The sequence below is a fragment of the Astatotilapia calliptera genome, chromosome 7, assembly GCF_964374335.1.
Source record: "Astatotilapia calliptera chromosome 7, fAstCal68.1, whole genome shotgun sequence".
Lineage (NCBI taxonomy): Eukaryota > Metazoa > Chordata > Actinopteri > Cichliformes > Cichlidae > Astatotilapia > Astatotilapia calliptera.
The window spans coordinates 25,976,420-25,995,493 of NC_137428.1; the positions used below are offsets into that span (position 1 = coordinate 25,976,420).

The window sequence follows — 19,074 nt, forward strand, 5'->3', positions numbered from 1 at the left end:
TTCATACCATGCCATAGATAGAAACTCGTGCAGGGAACGGAGCTATCATTTTACATTTCAATGTCAAAATTAAGGAATGTTTTACCATAATGTGTTTTCAGCTAGAAACCTGCACACTGAGCATTAATGTCTGCAGCCTTTTTTTCTATGACCTGACATCATTTGACAAGAAGAAATGTAATCAATGAGCACTCAAATATCATAATATTTCTATTTACAGGTCTAGAATGATCAAAATGATCCCTCCAAGTAACTAAAATTATAATTATTCAATGTCAGATGTAGATGCTCTTTTCTACATAGTGCATTATGATTCCTTTCATCCTCTGAAACTGAATGTGAAATATTTTTCCTCATACAGCAGACATTTCCCCCAAAACCAAACTCTAATTACAAGTGAGAAATCCTTAGAAGCCCTTATAGATGAATGTCTGTATATAATAATCTTTTCATTATGATATCTGAGCAGGAGCTTACAGACAACACAGCAATATTTTTTTAATTTCCTCAGAGAGGCACGCAGACTGGGCCGGGACTCGCACGCCAGTGCTGCAGGTTATAATGTGTCTGGTACTTCTAATAACATTTGTCACAATGTAAACAGCTCATCCACACCTCCCTGCCTCTGCAGCTCTATAAATTGTTCACTTGTTGAGACGAGCACTGGCACTTTTCAGTATCTGCTGAAGATCACGACTCTTCCCTTAGATCAATGACTCTGTCATTTTTCTTCAGAGGTGTTGTCCTGCGACGCTGGATGTGATGATCACAACTGTATAGTGTTTATGTTCGGCTCAGCTTGTGAGCGCAGGACTCTGAGCAGCTCTGCTCCTCCTCCTCTAAATAGCTGATGTCTCTCTGTGTCTGCAAGCGGCTGCAGCTCGCCCTGGGTCTCATCTGAGGAGCGCAGACGAAGGTTGCAGCGATTTTTTTTCCTCAAAACAGCAAGTGAAATCCAGACGCAATGCAGGTAGGATGAGCATTTATCACTTTGACTGTTACTTTCTGTCATTGCTGAATACGATTTACCCAGAATACAGACGATTAATCACAATAACGCTCCTGCAGTGTCTTACCTGCCCTAGCGCACATGCTCTGACCTTCTGGTTATTTATCAGCGCTAAAAAGTCTCACAACTGAACATTTGAAAGAAAGAGGACTGGACCATATGATTTTGTGATATTTTAACGATACAGAGATCCATCAATGCTCCTTTTACAGTACTCCAAAATCAATATTCCAACTTATGGAGTAACTAATACCTTGGTATTATCTGAAAACCACACATGAAGTATTAAAGGTGAAATAAGCCCTTTGAAACTGTAACCGACCATAACTTATAACACATCTGCATTATAAGACTATGCAGATGTAAATTTTTTCTTCAGTTATAGATGTTTTATGTTTCCTCAAACATGTTGCAGCTGATTATATGTTATTTTTTTGCTCCTTATTGTTTATTTATTAATCATTTTTATATCTAGAGATTTGGAGTACTCTGGTGGAGCAAAACCCGAAGTAGTTCACCTAGAATTGTAAATTTACTAGAAAAGAGTACCTTTCATTATTTAAGTACATTCTAAATGAGATTTGTTTCCTTCCACCAACTGGCTATTTAAAACTTAGAAGCTTACTATCCTGCCCTCAAGGAGAATGCTAACAGGAATACTCCTTTGTTGTTCATGACTGAGCTCAAACACAGGGCAAAAACATATGCATGCAGCAGAACTGCAAGGCAGTCTTGAAGATACCAAAAACACGACACAACACTATGTGTGAGCTCATGCCTGCATGCAGGTGTGTGTGCATGCAAAAAGGTAACATATGTGACGCTCAGTGGGGGTCGGGTGCCCAGAGAGTTCACGACGAGGTAGATCGCACGGAGCATCTCTCTTTTAATAATGCAGCTCCCCGCATGTGAAGACCCAAAATAACCTCCTTTTGGATCTGCTAGAGCAGCATGTGAGTTCTTTACACATCATTTTGTCTAATTTTGTTTTATTTACCCTTTAAAGGTAAATAAATGTATAAATTCCAATGACATGTATTTGATTGTTGAATTTATTTTGATTCGGGTGAAGTAAAATCAGATTTCAGGTCAGAGGAGACCGTTTTAGACGCGCCTGAAGGCTATACGCTGCATTTATGTATGAGACTGCTAAATGTGTAGTCATGCATTTTTAAATGTGAGCGTGTGACTGGCACAGATGCATACAACATGCCTGTGTGTATGTAGGCTATGTGTGTATTCTACTATCACTCCTTATATTCTTAGTCATCCTTCACCTCACCACGGCTGTCCACTCTGATCTTTTATTGATGAAGTTTTAAGCAGTGTGAATTATTGAGCAACAGCATTGATGCTAAGATGATTTAGCATCCTTCCATATTCAAATAGGGGACAGAGGAACTCCCCAGACAGTTGTTTCCTACAACACTCTTAATACTTTCATCTAAATATCCTCTAAACAATAAGATCTAATGGCTGCATTATTCATGCAGTGTGCAGAGAGTTAAAAGGAAAGGAGAAGAAACTTCTAAACATCACGTGGTACAGTAGCACTGATAGGTTGGGAGATTGTGCCCAAAGACCTCATTCAGAATAAAAAGCAACAAAAGAGACAAAGCCAAAAAAAAGCACTACTCTTATATTGTTTCACAGTACATCATTTGTGCTGCTTAAAATCAGAGATGTGAATTACATTGCTGATACAGAAACACTGAATATGTGAGTCGTGATGATATAATGTGGTGGTAACATGAGAGCTTTTGTGCTATTGTTCCCAGAAGCGCTCCTGTCACCGGAGACCTTTTTCATTTCTTTCAGAAAGCACATTTCTAAATCCATCATGTGAAAAAAAGTTAAGGTCACTTCTAAAAACATAGAAATTGTCTGCAGTTTGCTGGCCTGAAGCATTCAGGTGTGTTAATGTCAGTGCATCAGCTATGACCTTGGAGAAGCAACTGTCACTGCTCATCAATCTGGGAAGACTTATGGGGCCATTAACACAGAATTCCAACTTTATACAGTGAAAAAGATTATTCACAAGTGAAAAACATTCAAGATGACAGGTCAGACTGTGCAATGCTCAAAGAAACTGCAAAAAAGAATCAAATCTGGACATGACGCCCAGATTCTACAGGACTTAGCATGTGAAAAGTTCATGAGAGTGCAGATAACAGAGTTATTATAATGTTATAATTTCTATATAATTGTTCTTTTTTTATTTCTTTTTGACTTTTTGTTTTCAGTTCAGTTCAGTTTTTATTGGTTTCTGTGTTACATTTTAATTATTATTGTATGGCGGGCACATGTCAGAGGTCAGATTTAGGAAAAATCAGTGCAGGTATTAGAATAAAAACACTTTTAAAGACATCTCAATAACCAAAATCTCAATAACCACGTCCATTAAAGCCTCATCAGGCAAGTTATAATAACATTTTGGTCAAATTAGCAGGTACTAAAAGTGAGGGCATTTCCACTCTATTTTTATTTTAGTTGGTTTTCCAAGTTCACAAAATAGTTTTTTTTTTCACAGTCTAGTTTTTATTTTAGTTAACCAAAAGTTTTTTTTTTCACATTTAGTTTTAGTTTTGCTTACTATATTAACCTTGACAGTTTGGAAAAGACTGAACAAGTCTTGCTTGTTTGAGAGGGTTCCCAGGAGAAGTTGAAAACAAATCCCCAGACTTCTGAAACAAGTGGCGATGTTTGGCCATAATGCACATCAGCACAAACACCTCGTACCAGCTATAAGCACGATGGTGGAGGGATGATGATTCAGGCTTGCTTTGCACCCACAAGAATTTCGGCGCCTTGCAGACATTGAGTGGACCATTAACTCCTTTGTATACCAAAGCATTGTAGAGTCAAATGAGGTAATCTGTCTGATAGCTAAAGCTTGGCCGAAAATGGGTCACACAACAGGACAGATAAATAAAGAAATACTTTTTAATAGTCTTTTTAATTGATGACTAAAATGACTAAATGATCATCAATTACAAATTAAATCAATGTCTAAATGTTGCTTTGACTCATTTCACAATATAAATATGGATGCAGCTTGTGATTTCTACACCATTATTCTATTAAACATCCACATCAGTTCTACTCCTCGTTAACACTGTTCACTCTCTGCAGCGCAGTTCTTTGCTTATGTGTGCCAAAGTCTGTTCAGCCACGTGCCAGTCCCAGCTTGTTATTTCTCTAGGTTACAGCTTCTATATTAACCATTGTAGACAACATCCTAGACATCGAGACAATACACTCCAAAAGAGAAGAGCTCTGAGTATATTGGTGAGGTTTTTTAGGCTCTGGTGAAGTGGATAAAATCATTAAACCTGCTTTAAGCAACACATTAACATTCATTTGTGTCCACTTGATAAATGTGGGTCAGATATTGATTTTTGTTTAAAATCTTTGGTGTTCATCTCCACGGGGAAAATCTGGTTTGTTAGCTGGTAAATGTTCAGCTATTTCTCACTGGCTAATTGCTGACTGTGTTTGTATGGATTTAGTCATTTTCAGCTGTTAATGGCATTGAAGAGAACTAAATCAGCCTTACTGAGCTAAACCATGCAACATCAAAAAAAAAAAAAGATCTGCAGAACTGTAATTTTATTAACAATGAGAAATACCTTCTCTAAAATCTAATTTGTGACTAAAATACCAAAATATTAAAGAATTAATTCAGTGTAAAGAGACACGCCACAGTTAGCAGTGACTCTGTTTTACAGCCTGAAATAATTACACCTGGTATATTTACATCCACTTACAGAGAGGGGCTTTTGTTTTATTCCCCTGATTTAAAGCGTGGCTAGTTCTTTAAAATCAGGTGTGTCTGCTTCTCTTTTCTCTCTCAGAGGACAGTTTCTTTCTGTCTTCAGGCAGATGAGAAGGCGGTCGATGGCGGTCTGCTGCCGGATGCCAATGGGAAAGAGCCAAACCCGGGCGGTCAGACGGAGGGCTCAAAGTGGCAGAGACCACGGCTCTCGCGTAAATCTCTGATGAAGTGCTGCCTTGTGAAGTGGATAATTGCCAGCACCACACAGCAGGGCCCAGGTAGAAGCACAAAGAAGGCTGCAGCACCACGCTAATACCCTCAGTGGAAATTGTTGATTGTCTGTGACAGCAGGGTGGAGGAAGAGAAACGCAGGATTAATATAGGAAGAGTGCATGTCCGCTGTCATGTATTACACAATACATTGATTTTAAACATATTCATATGTGCAGTATAGATTTACCTTATAAGTATTACATTCTTTATTATGTAAACCTTTTTTCAGCTAAAAACCAGTCAATGAGTGCATTGTGGAGGCTTTCACTCTTGAGTTTTTATATTTTTACCCTCCTTTGTCATTCGTTCTCTCTCAAACACACACAGACAGACTGTTGCCATTCTTTGTCTGACTCCCTGAGAAGTGAAAAGTGGCACGTTTTTAAAAATGAATGCCACAGAGTCTTCCAGCATCTGCCCTCTTTTCTTGGTTTATGTAAATTATTGACATATACCTTCAGTGCAGACATTTTTTTTCCCAATCCATCCGAACAATTTCACATTCTGTCTTGATTTTCTTTCCATTTCTCACATTTCACTTGTTTTAGCGGAAGAAATATAGAATGAGGTTAATGGAAATTGTCCTCTGCGGTTTCTAGAAACGACCCGCGCCTGTCATCCAGACTCATTTTCTGCTGACTTGTCTCTCTGCCAGCAGACAGATGGCAATATGTCTTGGACAGGAAGACAAGAGGGCAAATACTTTTTGGCAAACACAATATTTTGCACTTATAAGAGTACCATTATTGTGTAAATATTGTTTTTATCTATAATAATGCATTCCATCTCATGTTTAACACCAGAAAGGGAATGTGTGTGCTAATCTTAACTCATCCAGTATATTTCTGGTAGCACTATTTTGCACCTAAAGCAGAGAACAGCAAAAATTAGAATTAGATTATTTTTAGCTTTTTGAACGGTTATACAGAGAAATTTAAAGGTTTGTTAAAGCTCCTCCACAATCTCTGCACTTTATTACAACACTATCACCATCTACTGGCGTGTGGAGATTACAGCACCTGAATTTCACACACACCACTCTCTGTCTACAGTAGCTGATGGGCTGCACTGACATTCATACTGTGCAGTTGTACAGTGAATGGAAGAGTCTATGAAAGAGGAGATTCATCTGCATCAAATGAAATGCATTAAAATGAACTAAAAAACAGATGCGATGTAGGTCTGTACTACACAGCCAATTCACCACCCAGGGAATCTTTCTGTAATCTGGACTCACTTACCTTAAGACTGACGATCAGGATAAGCAGTAACAGGACACTGGTTATCAGCCTATTCCAGGGTTTTCCCTGCATGCTTACATGAAAGGAGTGTCCCTGGCAGCATCCAATGAATCACAATTAAGGATAAGTGAACTGGCAGCAGTGTGGTTGATTTCACAAAAGATAATAGAACTGAGCACCGGGAAAATATGAAGCGGTTGAAAACATTATACAGACTGAAAGCAATACAGCTACTGCTGACAAAGCAGCATGTGTGAGAGGAAAAGCAGTGTGCACACTTCAACAACACTTTTAGTATAAAATGTGTCCACTTTAAACATTTTCCTGTAAGACTGGAACAGAGCTGCTATATTAATGAAACTGAGCCTATTTGAAGACCGGAAAGAAAGCTGGAAAAAATGCAAACTGTGAGTTAACAGACTTATCGATATCATTCTGTCATTAAGTATTTCATTAAATTAATGTTTAATTAATGTTTGCATTATCTATAATTTGTCTGTTTGTCATATTGTGTAAAGTTAGGACCCAAACACGGGAGGCAAGCTGACTTACAAAAGGGGAGACACTTTCTTTAGGTTGATGATAAAACAAATAGTGAAACATCAACAGAAGGAAAAAAACAAAAACAAAATCTAAATGGATACAAGGAAAGAGGACAAGTACAGAGGATAGCAGACCTCTTAACAAAGGACACAGGGAAGACTGGACTGTTTTTGCACATATTAAAGGGCTGATTAGACAAAAGTTGGAATGAGACATCAGTGCAGACATTCAGGAAGTAAAACCCACCTCACGAAGCTAACTATAGGAATAAAACAGGGAATGTACTGAAAACAATGAAACACAAATTAGCTTACTCAAGGGAAAACACAGAAGGCGAGACAGACAAAGGAACAACTAGGAAAGCCTTTGGGAACTAAACACATTAGAAAGAAACTCACAATAGAAACTGAAGGTATATAAAAACCAGTAATTACTATATATGATAATCAACTCTAAACAGGACTCAAAATCTCAACAGTAATTAAAGACTTAACTCTTTAAAGCCTAAACGATGAAATAACAGCCAGAAAAAATGTCAAAATAAATCAAAAATGATACACTTAAGGGTTCAATGTGTTAGGATAACATTGGAAATGAAAAGAAAACTCAAAATAAGAATTCAAAAAAACTCTAAAGCAACTAAAAACCTGGAGATTGTGACTTTGTTTGTCTTGTTGTTGTTGTTGTGCTATAGTGGGAGCACTTCAAATGCAACACTGACTTGGAAGGTCTTCCACTTTGATGATGCTCAGGGTAAAATCTATATGAAATCATAACTTGTCACATTTAGACAAGGCTCAGTTTAGTGGCTCCATGGTATAAAGCTTTACACACCTGCCCCAACATGTGAAAGATCCTCAGTTCAATTCTGGGAGGAAATACAAACGACAGCCAAGCTAGTGTACGCCTAGTAGTGGTGTAAATCCCTGATAAATGGGAGGATTGTGTCAGGAAGCGGATCTGTGCCAAATCAAACACGTAGATCCACTTGCAGAATAAGGGAGTAGCTGAAAGTTCCTTTAGAAAAGACTCTACAGCAAGCTCACTGTTCCTGCTCTTGGCCAGCTTGTACATCACACCCATCCAGAGGGGACAAATCTGTTAGTCTAAAATAAAAAATGCCCTCAATTATATCTTGGAAATCATTACTTTATAATACAGATATTCTGTATCTGTATAGAGTTTTCTTTCCTTGTTGCTGTATTTGATGTTAATAAAGAAAATGAAAACACAAGATCTGAAGAAACTCTTAAAATACAGTTAAAATAGTTCACGTTGTTGCTGTTGCTGGCCCTGTTTCTGCTTAATAACTAAATTGGGCAACTAGCAAATTTCATTATAACTCGATAAATAGTGAACGCATTTATTCTTTTTCCAAATCATAGCATCTCTAAAAGGATGAGGTAAGGACATCTTAAAATACCCTACTATGGAAATACAGAACTAACAATGATAGCTTTATAGTTCATGTTTTCTTTGGTGATTCATAGCACCAACCTTTTTTGCACCACAGACCGGTTTATGTCCCACAATATTTTCACAGACTGGCCTTTAAGGTGTCATGGATAAATACAACAAAATAAAACCAGTACCGGTAGAAAAAGAAGATTCATTCATAACACGCTAGAAAAGACCCAGGGAAACCGAGTTAACGCTAAAAACGATTAAAAAAAATTAACGTTAACAACCGATTAAAACCCTGAAAACCATACATTTCACACCCAAGCCCCAACTCTCACGGCCCAGTACCAAACGACTCACGGACCGGTACCGGCCCATGGCCCGGGGGTTGGGAACCGCTGATTCATAGAAGTGACCTCTCAAGTTTCAAAAGCAACACAACTGTAACCTGAATGGAAAGCCCAAATGTACCATTTGAATGCGTAGATATTAAGACCTGTGCCTTAAACCAGACCTCCATGCCTGCATCAAGGAAAAATGTCCTAGCTAGCTAATTTAATTGTTTGACAAGAAGTTTTGATTGATGGCTTAGACTCCAGGCTGTAATGTAGCTTTCAGTGTAGTCATTAAAGCCTGATGATGGGACTGATGGCTGCACTGTCGGCATCTCTGCGAGCTTAAGCCACCTCACTCTTGTCTGTATTTAATAGAAGAACAGGAATACATCAGCACTTAAGGTGCATTAAACAATGTAATGATGCATTATTTTTATGGAAGGTTCCCTCATGAGCTCATGCATCTTGCATGTTTTATATAATGGCTGAGTCCATCTCACAAAAAAGACAGGTTGCAAAAAATCCACATAAAAGAAATAACAAGTTCCTGCATTTTGTTAGCTGGGCAGTACATCTGCTCTACGTTACAGTTTACAGTGCTGACTAAAAGCCCAAGTTGAGCTCACAATGTAGTAAATTTCATTGTTAAATGACAGGAAACTACAATCACTGAGATTTTACAGGATTAAACGGTCATTTTACATCTGTACTCTACAATAACAGTTTCTTACTGTGAAAAACAGTAACAGTAACTATAACAGTGCTATAATGTATAAAATATACACTTTTTAGTATACTGCAGAGTATTTTAAAGTACTATTTTTTTGTCAATGTCCAGAAATTTGTATCTTCTCAAATGTCAGGGTGTCACAACCATGAGACTTTTATTATGAAATAAAAAATAATAACAGCAAGGATCACACAGACCCCAATTGGCAATCAGAATTAAAGTTTTAATGAGCTGTTGTGCTAAACATAGATATTATTTTTGATGATAATAATGTAAACAAAAAAAGATGCAAAACCTAGCTAATAGTTTAAGCAGGCAACCATATGCTTCAAAGCTAAATGCAACAGCGCAGGTTTGACTCTGACCTGAGGCCCTTTGATGGGCATGTTTACCCACTTTCCTAGTTACTCTTCACTGCAAAAAGCCAAAAAATTATGGAAAAAATACAGGTCATGCTGGTGACCAATATAGGAATCATCATGTGTGAACTCAATTTGGAATCAGAGTTTGAACTCATAAAAGTTTGCCTTCATAGACTATCTTCTTGAGCTGCTACAATAATAGAAATGACTGCTGTTAATATTTTCTACATCAGCATTTGCAGTATATGGCTGTATTTACAAAAAGTGGTGTATTGCTGTACAAAATATATTGTATTTTTACAGCAATTTGTTTCAGTGTAGACACATATTATGAAGTAGGTCTAAATTTACTAAAATAAATGAATACAATGTATTTGATTATGCCATATATAATGTCCTAATCAAATAAACAGAAGACTTTTTTTCAGAAAATGAGCTGATAGACACCTTTTTACAAAAAACCCATACATTTTCATAATGCACAACGACATCAGGTCTCAGTCTAAATTACATCCTCCAAATGTACATTTGAGGAGCTCGGCAGCTCTACTATTGATATTTCTTGTATTTTTGGCAGGGAACTATCCCCGTTCATTAGGTCCATTTAAACTCTCTAACTTACATAAACCCTCCCTGACCATCGAAATGCATATCTGGCATACATCCTCTGCCTGCTCACAGACCAATATTGTTCCTCTGCACAATTGATTTGCTTTCCACCCCTCTTTCCTACTTACATTGAGTCCATTATGTTGTGCAGACTCATCAGTTGTGAACTATCCCAATGATCTTTACAATAGAGCATAATCATAAAAAACTCAAAAAGTATATATAAATACTGTTACATACATTATTTATAAAATATATATATCTGTGTTGTCAGTTTAGCTTTGCAGGATAGCAATAGTTCATTTCAGCTTTTGTTTTGTTTTTTGCAATGTCATAAAAGACGGTTTTTACAATCACAGTGGTCTAACTGCTTTTGAGATCAGAGTGAATTCATCTGTATTATTGAGTGCGTGCATCGCTGAGCAGTCCTGTAGACACAGGCAGCACCACACAGGACACAATAGTTTTCTTTATGAGTGCTGTTAATATCCCAAACATCAGAAGATGTGAATCAATGCTTGGTATATCATTTTGCATCTTTATCATGACCGGGCATATTTAGACATTGCAGATTGCCAATCAGAAACTATTAGCAGAGGAATCCCTTCAGTAACAGTGATCCACCCATCCGCCCACAACCTCAAACACACAGCTCAAGACAGTGTAAGTGGAGGTGGAGCCCTGAGTTGATGGGACAGTTGGAAAGATCCAGCAGGATGCGAAACGCTGCTGAGCCGCAGCAGAACTGAATCATCTGCAACTGGGGATAACTTTGGATAATTTGGGGGAACTCAGATTCAGTGAATTTTTTATCTACCTGCAGGAGCAAAAATGGACTTTGAACCCGTTTCTTTAATGAAGAAGGCTCTGCAGTCACTTTTATTTCTTTCCCCCATTCACTGGCCATTTGCATATGAAAACTAACAACTAGCGGAGCTTGCACCATAGCAAGTGTTATATGTCAGTTGTTATTTTAAAGGGTTTTTTTTTAAAGGGCTTTTGCAGAAGCTATATCTAATGAATTGCAACGATGGCTTTGGAGGGCATGGAAATAATTGCTATCATTGTTGTTATTGGACTATGTATTGTTGTCCTCAAACAGTTTGGGATTTGCGACCCTTTGTCACTGGAAGGTAAGACAGAGAAAGAGAGAAATTAAACATTGATCTTTGTAGGATAGCCTTTAATATCTCACAGGGTTTTCTTTATATACGTAATAGAAATGGAAAAGTTAACAATAGTCATGCACATGCAGTAAGTTGAATTTTCCTGTACTGACAGTTAATTAATCCCCTTGTAACTCTTTTCATGACAAAACTTGTTGTGTTTATTGGGACAAATTCATGGACTTTTGAACAAAACTCGAAGTCCATCCATGAAAAAAGAGTAACTTTGAAAGACACCATGAGGCCTCTTCATGAACAAATTCTTACAGTGTTGTTTTTACAGCGACCCTGAACCTACCTTTTAATTTTCTGTATCGGTAAAAATTTTGGTCTATCTAAATATTTTTTAACAGTCATATCAATTTCTCCTTCCCTGTTTCTCAACCTCTTCAACTTGCTATATCTGTGGCATTCTCATGAAGATGGTGAGTACCTACAATGGTATTCCTCTGCACATTATTACATGTGACTGTAATTGCATTCCAGCTGTTCTTGGAAATTCTTGGTTTTTGGTAATCGCAGTATGTACATTTTTTGGTCCTTAAGGCTGACGAAGCAAGCTTTTTTTCTCACAGTTGGCATTTAAGCTTGTCAAACACAGGTGTAACTGCATTAAATGCCAGTGGCTGTCTAAAAATGTGCAACTCCTTTTGCTTTTGCAACCCTAAAAATGTGCTTTAAATCACCCTTGTCTAATATCTTTTCATTTAAGCGTCAGGATGCCAACAGCGACCTTGAAAATGCCCCAAAAAAAAGCATGGCAGCATGTACTTTCTGCCTGGTTATTCTTCATAAACAAAATTATGAAGAAGAAAAAGCTTTTTCTATCAAGATTATTTCTGTTACGCCTTTAGCAAAAAATATTTCTTCATGCAATGTTCATAAAAATGTAGCACTGCACCAAATAGCTCAACTAGAACTGGAAGAGCTCGCTGTGTTACTTTAGCATAATACTTCAATGCTACAAGTTTCTCTCTTTCTCTCAAAACAACTCCCACGTCTTTCTTTCTGTTTCATCTTCTTATTTTTTTACTTGTACGATGTTGAACATTCTTCTTACGCCGTTGCTTCCACCCATTTATTTGTCGTCCCTCTCCCTCTTAAACCTCTCCATGTTTGTGCTGTTTCTGTGAAGATGGTGAGCATTTTGAGTTATAGGATGTAAATGTAAATGTTTTGCCTCTATGATTTCCTTTTTCTGTCTTTCTAGTCTTACTGCTGTTTCTTCCCCCTTTCCTTCCACCCTCTCGTTTCCCCTTTTTGTCTCTTTTCGTGTGACAGACAGCAGTGACAGTGACCTTGAACTCTCCATGGTGCGTCACCAACCTGAGGGTCTCGAACAGCTCCAAGCCCAGACGCAGTTCACCAGGAAGGAGCTGCAGTCGCTTTACAGAGGCTTTAAGAATGTAAGAAAACACTCAGCATACTTAGAAGCAATTCATCAGTTTTACTCTTTATTATTTGGCAGTATTTTAGCACAAAGGAGCATCTTTCCCTAACCACGTGTTTTGCTATTATCCTTTATGTATTTGTGACATTGCGAGTTGCAGTTTGATTGATTAATTATAGAGTAATTACTTAATTATAAAATATAAGCACACTTCATTACACATAAACTCAATGTACTTTGTATAAAAAGAAGCATCAGTGACACCATTTAACTTAATTTCCTGTGGAGCACTCTCTAACCATTCCTTCTATTAAAATGAATATAAATGCTACAAAAAAATATTCAATACAATGAAAAGTACAAGAAAAGTTCATGTAAACATATATAGACAACCAGGTTTTTATGTCTAAACTGTGTGTAATTATTAATCATCAAATGTCAACAACATGGACTTCCAGAAAGTTTTGAATCCTGGCTTCAAGGATTGGACCACAAGAGCACTCGAAACTGGCACAAAAATGACCGTTACAATATAAACCGGCATCTTTTAAACAGAGATATGACAATCACTAATAAACCAAATAAAACCATAAAACTTCACAGACTGACTGAATACTGAATCTATTTTTAACACATTATGGGACTACTGCGTCATTTTAAGAAGTTGTGATTTAAGAAGTTCTCCTGTGTTGCTGAGGCCACTTTTCAGGTAGCCTACTGTAAACATATGATTGGAATTATAGTGTTTTATGTCCGCATTTGGTACTTTAAAAATCCCAGGCTTACAGGAAATTACTTTTATATTCTATCTAGGGCTGCCACAAACGATTATTTTGATAGTCGACTAGTCACCGATTATTTTTGCGATTAGTCGACTAATCAGATCATCATCCATTGGACGTAAAACTACAGCTTATTGCACCAGCAGCATCTGCTCTTATATAACTATCATTAGCTTACAGCTTTAAGTGTTTAAGGTCTGTGCTAACTAAAAATAAAGACAAGATGATAGTTTATTAAATTTTAATGAAATTTGCAGATTGTTTCGGTGAAGTTTAATAAACTCCTTGCTATCTAAAATATAACAGGACACTGGAGTATATTCTGGACCATCTCACACTTCTGATAATCAGTTGTCTGCTTGACGTTTATTCAGCTGTGTAAAAACTATAACTTTAATCTCAGACAAACTGATTTACTCAGGAACAAATAAAATACTAAAAAAAAAAGCCAAACAATAACATTTTAAGTTATCTAAGTGACTCATATATATTTAACCTGAGTAGCGAAAGACGGCGGTGGGTTTGAAAACGATTTGCGGGGAGTCCGGTGTTCTCACGGCGCTAGTGACCTTGCCCCCGGCTCGCTAACGAGCTAGTGGGTAACAGATGTCTCCGAAAACGTCGGAGCGCTTTTGAAAATATGTGGTGTCCTGATAAACTGAGCCGATATTTGAGGTTTACACAGCTACATTCTCGCCTGAAAATATGTTAAACGTTTATTTTGTGACCCAGAAAGAATAATAAGAGTAACATTAAAACTAACTAGCTGCCGCCATTGTTGACAACTGCGCTGGCCCGCGCTATGAATTCTGGGACACAGCTGCTTCTTCTTCTTCTTCGGGGTTTAGCGGTAGCTGACATCCTTGTACATGCAATGCTGCCATCTTCTGTTTCAGTCCGTTATTACACTCTTAAATCCTGCCACTTATTCCTGCGTCTTTTGTGATCTTACAAAGCTTCAAACGACGCGTCGACTATTAAATCAGTCGTCGACGATTTTGATAGTCGACGTAATCGTGACTAGTCGACAAATCGTGGCAGCCCTAATTCTATTTGTTGCATCTTATTGGGTTGTCTAAGCAGAGAAGCTCAGACCTCCCTCGCCCAGGCTCTTCACGGGGGAAACCCAGCCCAGTAACATAATCTCTCCAGTGATTCCTGGGTGTGCGTAGGGTTTCCTCTCTGCAGGACAGCTATAAAGCAACTCACCTATGAGGAATGCAGGAAGCATCCTAGTCAGATACTACCATTTTTCCCCTTTTTTCAAACAAAAAAAATGTGTAATCATGTAAAATAGTTTCTCTCCAAATGTACAATTGAACAAGAAGATTATTGAAAATGAGTGTGTGTGTGTGTGTGTGTGTGTGTAAACAATAAGTGTGCATGCAAGTGCCTAAGGGCAGAAATCTTTATTTTGATGGCAAATTTCTTTTTTATGAGCCGCTGCATGTATTGCTCAAATCGTATTGGTCAACCACGGCATGCACGCATAAACTTGGGAGTGACTTAACACATTTTTACCCACTGCAGGACGGGGTAATAGATATCGACAGTAAGTGGTTGTAATAGGAAGCAAAGCTCCATTAAAGAGGGGAAGGAGAAGACCACAAGCTGATGTAAACAAAGAAGCTTTAAACTTAGAAAAAAAAAGAGGCATTAATGATACATAAAGAGTTGCGCAGAGAAATGTCCAGCATAAACAAATCTTTAATGATGATATCAAGAAGATGATTTTAACTAACCAAGCAGATTTGTTTTCACAGCAGACGTTCTGACTTGTCATAGCAGGATAAGTACAGTAGTATTAAGTACAAGAGTATTAGTTGATACCCGGTGCTGTATTCCACTTTGCTTTGGAATTCCAGGTAACACTAAACGAGCAGAGCAATCACCAAAGTTAATCGTTCGATCTGAGTTTTTTAGTTGTTTTTGCAGCTTTATTACATTTCGCACTAAAACCGGTTTCCACACTTTTTTTGCCAAATGAAATCAAAGTTTTTGCTTCATTCCTGTGTAGTTTATTGCACTCTCTTTTCCCAGCACAAGCAAGGTATTCTCCACACATGTATCAGTGTTACTACAATTGTTGCGTTGTTTTATGACAAATCAATTCTTTGAGTAAACGATGATCTTATAAGGTCTCAAATAAGATTTCCTTAAGTTTTTTCCTTAAGACAATGCAACAGGGGACACAAAGCCGATGAGGAATGACATCATCATCTTAGAGAAGCAAGGGCCATGTTGTCTGTGAAGGTTTTTCTGTTATCCAGGTCATCATAGTCTAAGGAGCTTGGAAAAAAAGCATCTGGACTTCTTTAAGTTGCTTAAAGAAGTTTCACCAAGAAACTTCTTCAGTTCTAGAAGTGAAGAAGTTTCTTCAGTTCTTTCCAAGCTCCTTAGACCAAGGACCGTTGTTTTGAAGGAAGGAAGGTTCAGGGCTGAAGCAATCAGCATCATGGGCTCATCCGGTTAGAATAAGAAAAAGCAGCCATCTAATTCAGAATTATTCTCAGGGTTCTCCTTTTATTCTCAAATAAATAAGGCAAAGAAGGAAGGAAACAAAGACACACATGGACTGCCACAGCTGAAAGAAAACAGGGAAACAGATTTAAGTTACTCATTCCCTTAAACAATACATAAAAATAAAACCCAACTAGAACCTCACCTCAGCTGCCGCCCCGTGTGGAAGTGAAGAAAGAGTGAGCCAAAAGTGAATGCAGTCCTTATATAATGTGTGACATATAATGTGTGACAGGTGATTGCAATCGAGGACAAGCACCACACCCAATCAAAGGTGAGAGAACTAAACAAGGTGCATCTGGTGAAGTGAGTGGGTGTGCTGGGATGTGCCAAAGGGTGGGTCTCTACAACAACCGTGTTGCTGCCCATCAATCTGTGAAGGCTTGTATCACTAATTACAGTCAATTTGAAGTCGATTATTCAGCTGTAAGAACTATTTTCTATAAGTGGGAAGTATTCAAGACAAGTCCCAATCTTTCCAGGATTGGATGTCCCAGCAATTTCCTGATTCACTTTTAGTGTCTCACCTTTAATATTGTTAATATTCTGTACTTCTTAACTGGTATACACTAAGTCCATATGTGTTAATGACTCCTAACTGTTCATTAGCAGAGTTAAACACTCTTTTCTTTCACTGACTTGTTTTTCTATTGTTTACCTTTCAATAGGAGTGTCCCAGTGGGCTAGTGGATGAAGAAACATTCAAGAGCATTTACTCACAGTTCTTCCCTCAAGGAGGTACATTATGCAACTTGATAATAAAAATTATAATAAGCATGATACTTGATACTGGATATTTTAAAGGTGCAGTTTATATTTGCTAGATGCTGTTTCTTTGTAAAGTTGCCATAGCAACATTAAGTAATTAAGTAAATTTTTCTCACTCCCTCTAGATTCATTTTTTTAAAAAGACCACAGTTGATTACAGTTAATATTCCGTGCTAAACATGCATTGCAATTAACAATGGTCATTTCTTGCTTTTCATTATTTTCTCTCAGATGCAACTACATATGCACATTTCTTGTTTAATGCTTTTGACATGGACAGAAATGGCTCCATCCGGTTTGAGGTGAGTACAGCAGGGGCTGCAATTTTAAAGGTTTTCATTTATAAAAAGCTTAAAAGAAATTAAACAATGGATTGCATTTACAGGACTTTGTTCTAGGTCTGTCTGTGTTACTTCGAGGCTCAGTTACGGAGAAACTTCGCTGGGCATTTAATCTATATGACATCAACAAGGATGGCTACATTACAAAAGAGGTACAATGATAAAAAATAAATAAATAAAATCCAAATCTGTTGCACTTTTATGATGTCTGTCTTTTTTCCTGCAGGAAATGATGGCTATCATGACCTCCATTTATGACATGATGGGCAGGTATACTTTACCCAGCGTACGAGACGATTCCCCAGGTGAACATGTGGAGAAGTTCTTCCAGGTACTTAATCCAGAAACCCCCACACTCCCACCGCCACTGCTCACAGGAGGATGGGGGATCCATGCTCTCATGTTGTTTACTTCAGTCAATTTTCACCCTAGAGAAGAAATCAGGCCTCATCAGCCCATTCAGAGATGCTGTTCTGCATACCTTGGTTGTAATAAGTAGTTATTTCAGTTGCTGTTTCCTTGTATCTAACCACTCTCTTCTGACCTCTGAAAGCAACAAGTCCTTTTTTCCCAGAGAACTGCTGCTCACTGGATAGTTTCACTTTTTTCAACCATTATCTGTAAACCCTAAAAATCAGTGTGTGGGCAAAATCCCAGTTTGATCAGCCGTTTTTAAAATTTGGCACCGACAAAGTTGCCATGCTCAAAGTCACTGAATTATATTGAGTTTGTGACATTTAACTGGCTGATCAGATCCTTGTGTTAGTGTGCAGTTTAACAGAGGACCTAATAAAGTATGCGGTGAATGTACATTAGTACATCCAGATATTGTATTGAAGCACTGAGTGCTCAAGTAGAGTAGAAAAGTACTATAAGAACCAGTCCATTTACCAATTACTACCCAGTGCCACATTTTATTTGTTACTGTGACAGGCTACAGGGGTGTACACTTTTTTTCAGTTACTCATTCATGAAAGAAATGAATGATAAATAAACTGAAAGAAAGAAAGAACCTGTTATTTTACCTCATGTTATCCACTTTGTTTCTTTAATATGGATCAGAAAATGGACCGTAACAGAGATGGAGTGGTGACAATAGATGAATTCATAGAAACCTGCCAAAAGGTAAATCCTTATGTAAATCTAAAGATTTTGCCACATGATGATTGGCCAAATTTATACACTATATTACTTGTATAACTATTGTTTCCATAACAGGATGAAAATATAATGGCTTCTATGCAGCTGTTTGAGAACGTCATCTAGTTTCTGCAGAGAAAGGTGGACCAATAATGCTGTATAGAGCTTCCCACTACAAACGTCTGTCCCTGAACAATTTCATTTATCCTAAAAAGGAAAAACTGGGTGTTTTGACACTTTCTACTGCTAACTGATGGACACTATTGAGTTTCCAGTCAAGCTGTTTCATGCAGAGAAATGTACAGGATTCACCAAAATCACCTGAGAAAACAATGTTTCTTTGCATGATATTTCAACTTTCATTTCTGCACATGAAACAACGTGCTGTGATTACCAGATGAGCATGAGTGTTCGCCTGACATTAGAGAGCATGTACTGCAAACCACCTCAAACACAAATGATTCATTTTATTGTATTTTTTTGCCACAAACGTGCAAATGAGAATTCTCTGTTACTATATTCAACTGTGCAGAAATGAAACCCAGACATTGTTGTGCTTACCAGAATCCAGTTGAAATAAATATTTGCTCTCACATACTGATACTCCTGCTGAATCCCTTCTTTTTATAAAAAAAAAAAAAAATGCAACAGGCAAAAGAAATTCCACATGTGCATTTTATCAGTTTCCA

The 19,074-nt window shown here is 37.6% G+C and overlaps 1 protein-coding gene and 1 long non-coding RNA gene across 3 annotated transcripts; one reads left to right on the plus strand and one right to left on the minus strand.

Moving 5' to 3' along the window:
- The first annotated feature begins 665 nt into the window (after nt 1-665).
- Nucleotides 666-18,986, plus strand: LOC113025796 (calsenilin-like). 2 transcript variants are annotated; one of them, XM_026173959.2, is made up of 9 exons: nt 666-970; nt 4,864-5,062; nt 12,726-12,850; nt 16,805-16,874; nt 17,136-17,206; nt 17,290-17,397; nt 17,472-17,576; nt 18,308-18,370; nt 18,464-18,986. In XM_026173959.2, the coding sequence occupies exons 1-9, from the start codon at nt 965-967 to the stop codon at nt 18,509-18,511; spliced, it is 795 nt and encodes a 264-aa protein (XP_026029744.1). In that variant the 5' UTR covers nt 666-964; the 3' UTR covers nt 18,512-18,986. The 2 variants fall into 2 exon arrangements, with proteins under 2 accessions (XP_026029744.1, XP_080160436.1); XM_080304310.1 differs by having other exon boundaries at nt 4,888-5,062.
- On the minus strand, nt 16,119-16,391 carry LOC145430035 (uncharacterized). Its single transcript, XR_013910412.1, has 2 exons — nt 16,282-16,391; nt 16,119-16,200 (listed from the first exon to the last, which is right to left on the minus strand). It is a non-coding gene; the product is annotated as an uncharacterized LOC145430035 (long non-coding RNA).
- Nucleotides 18,987-19,074: the final 88 nt, after the last annotated feature.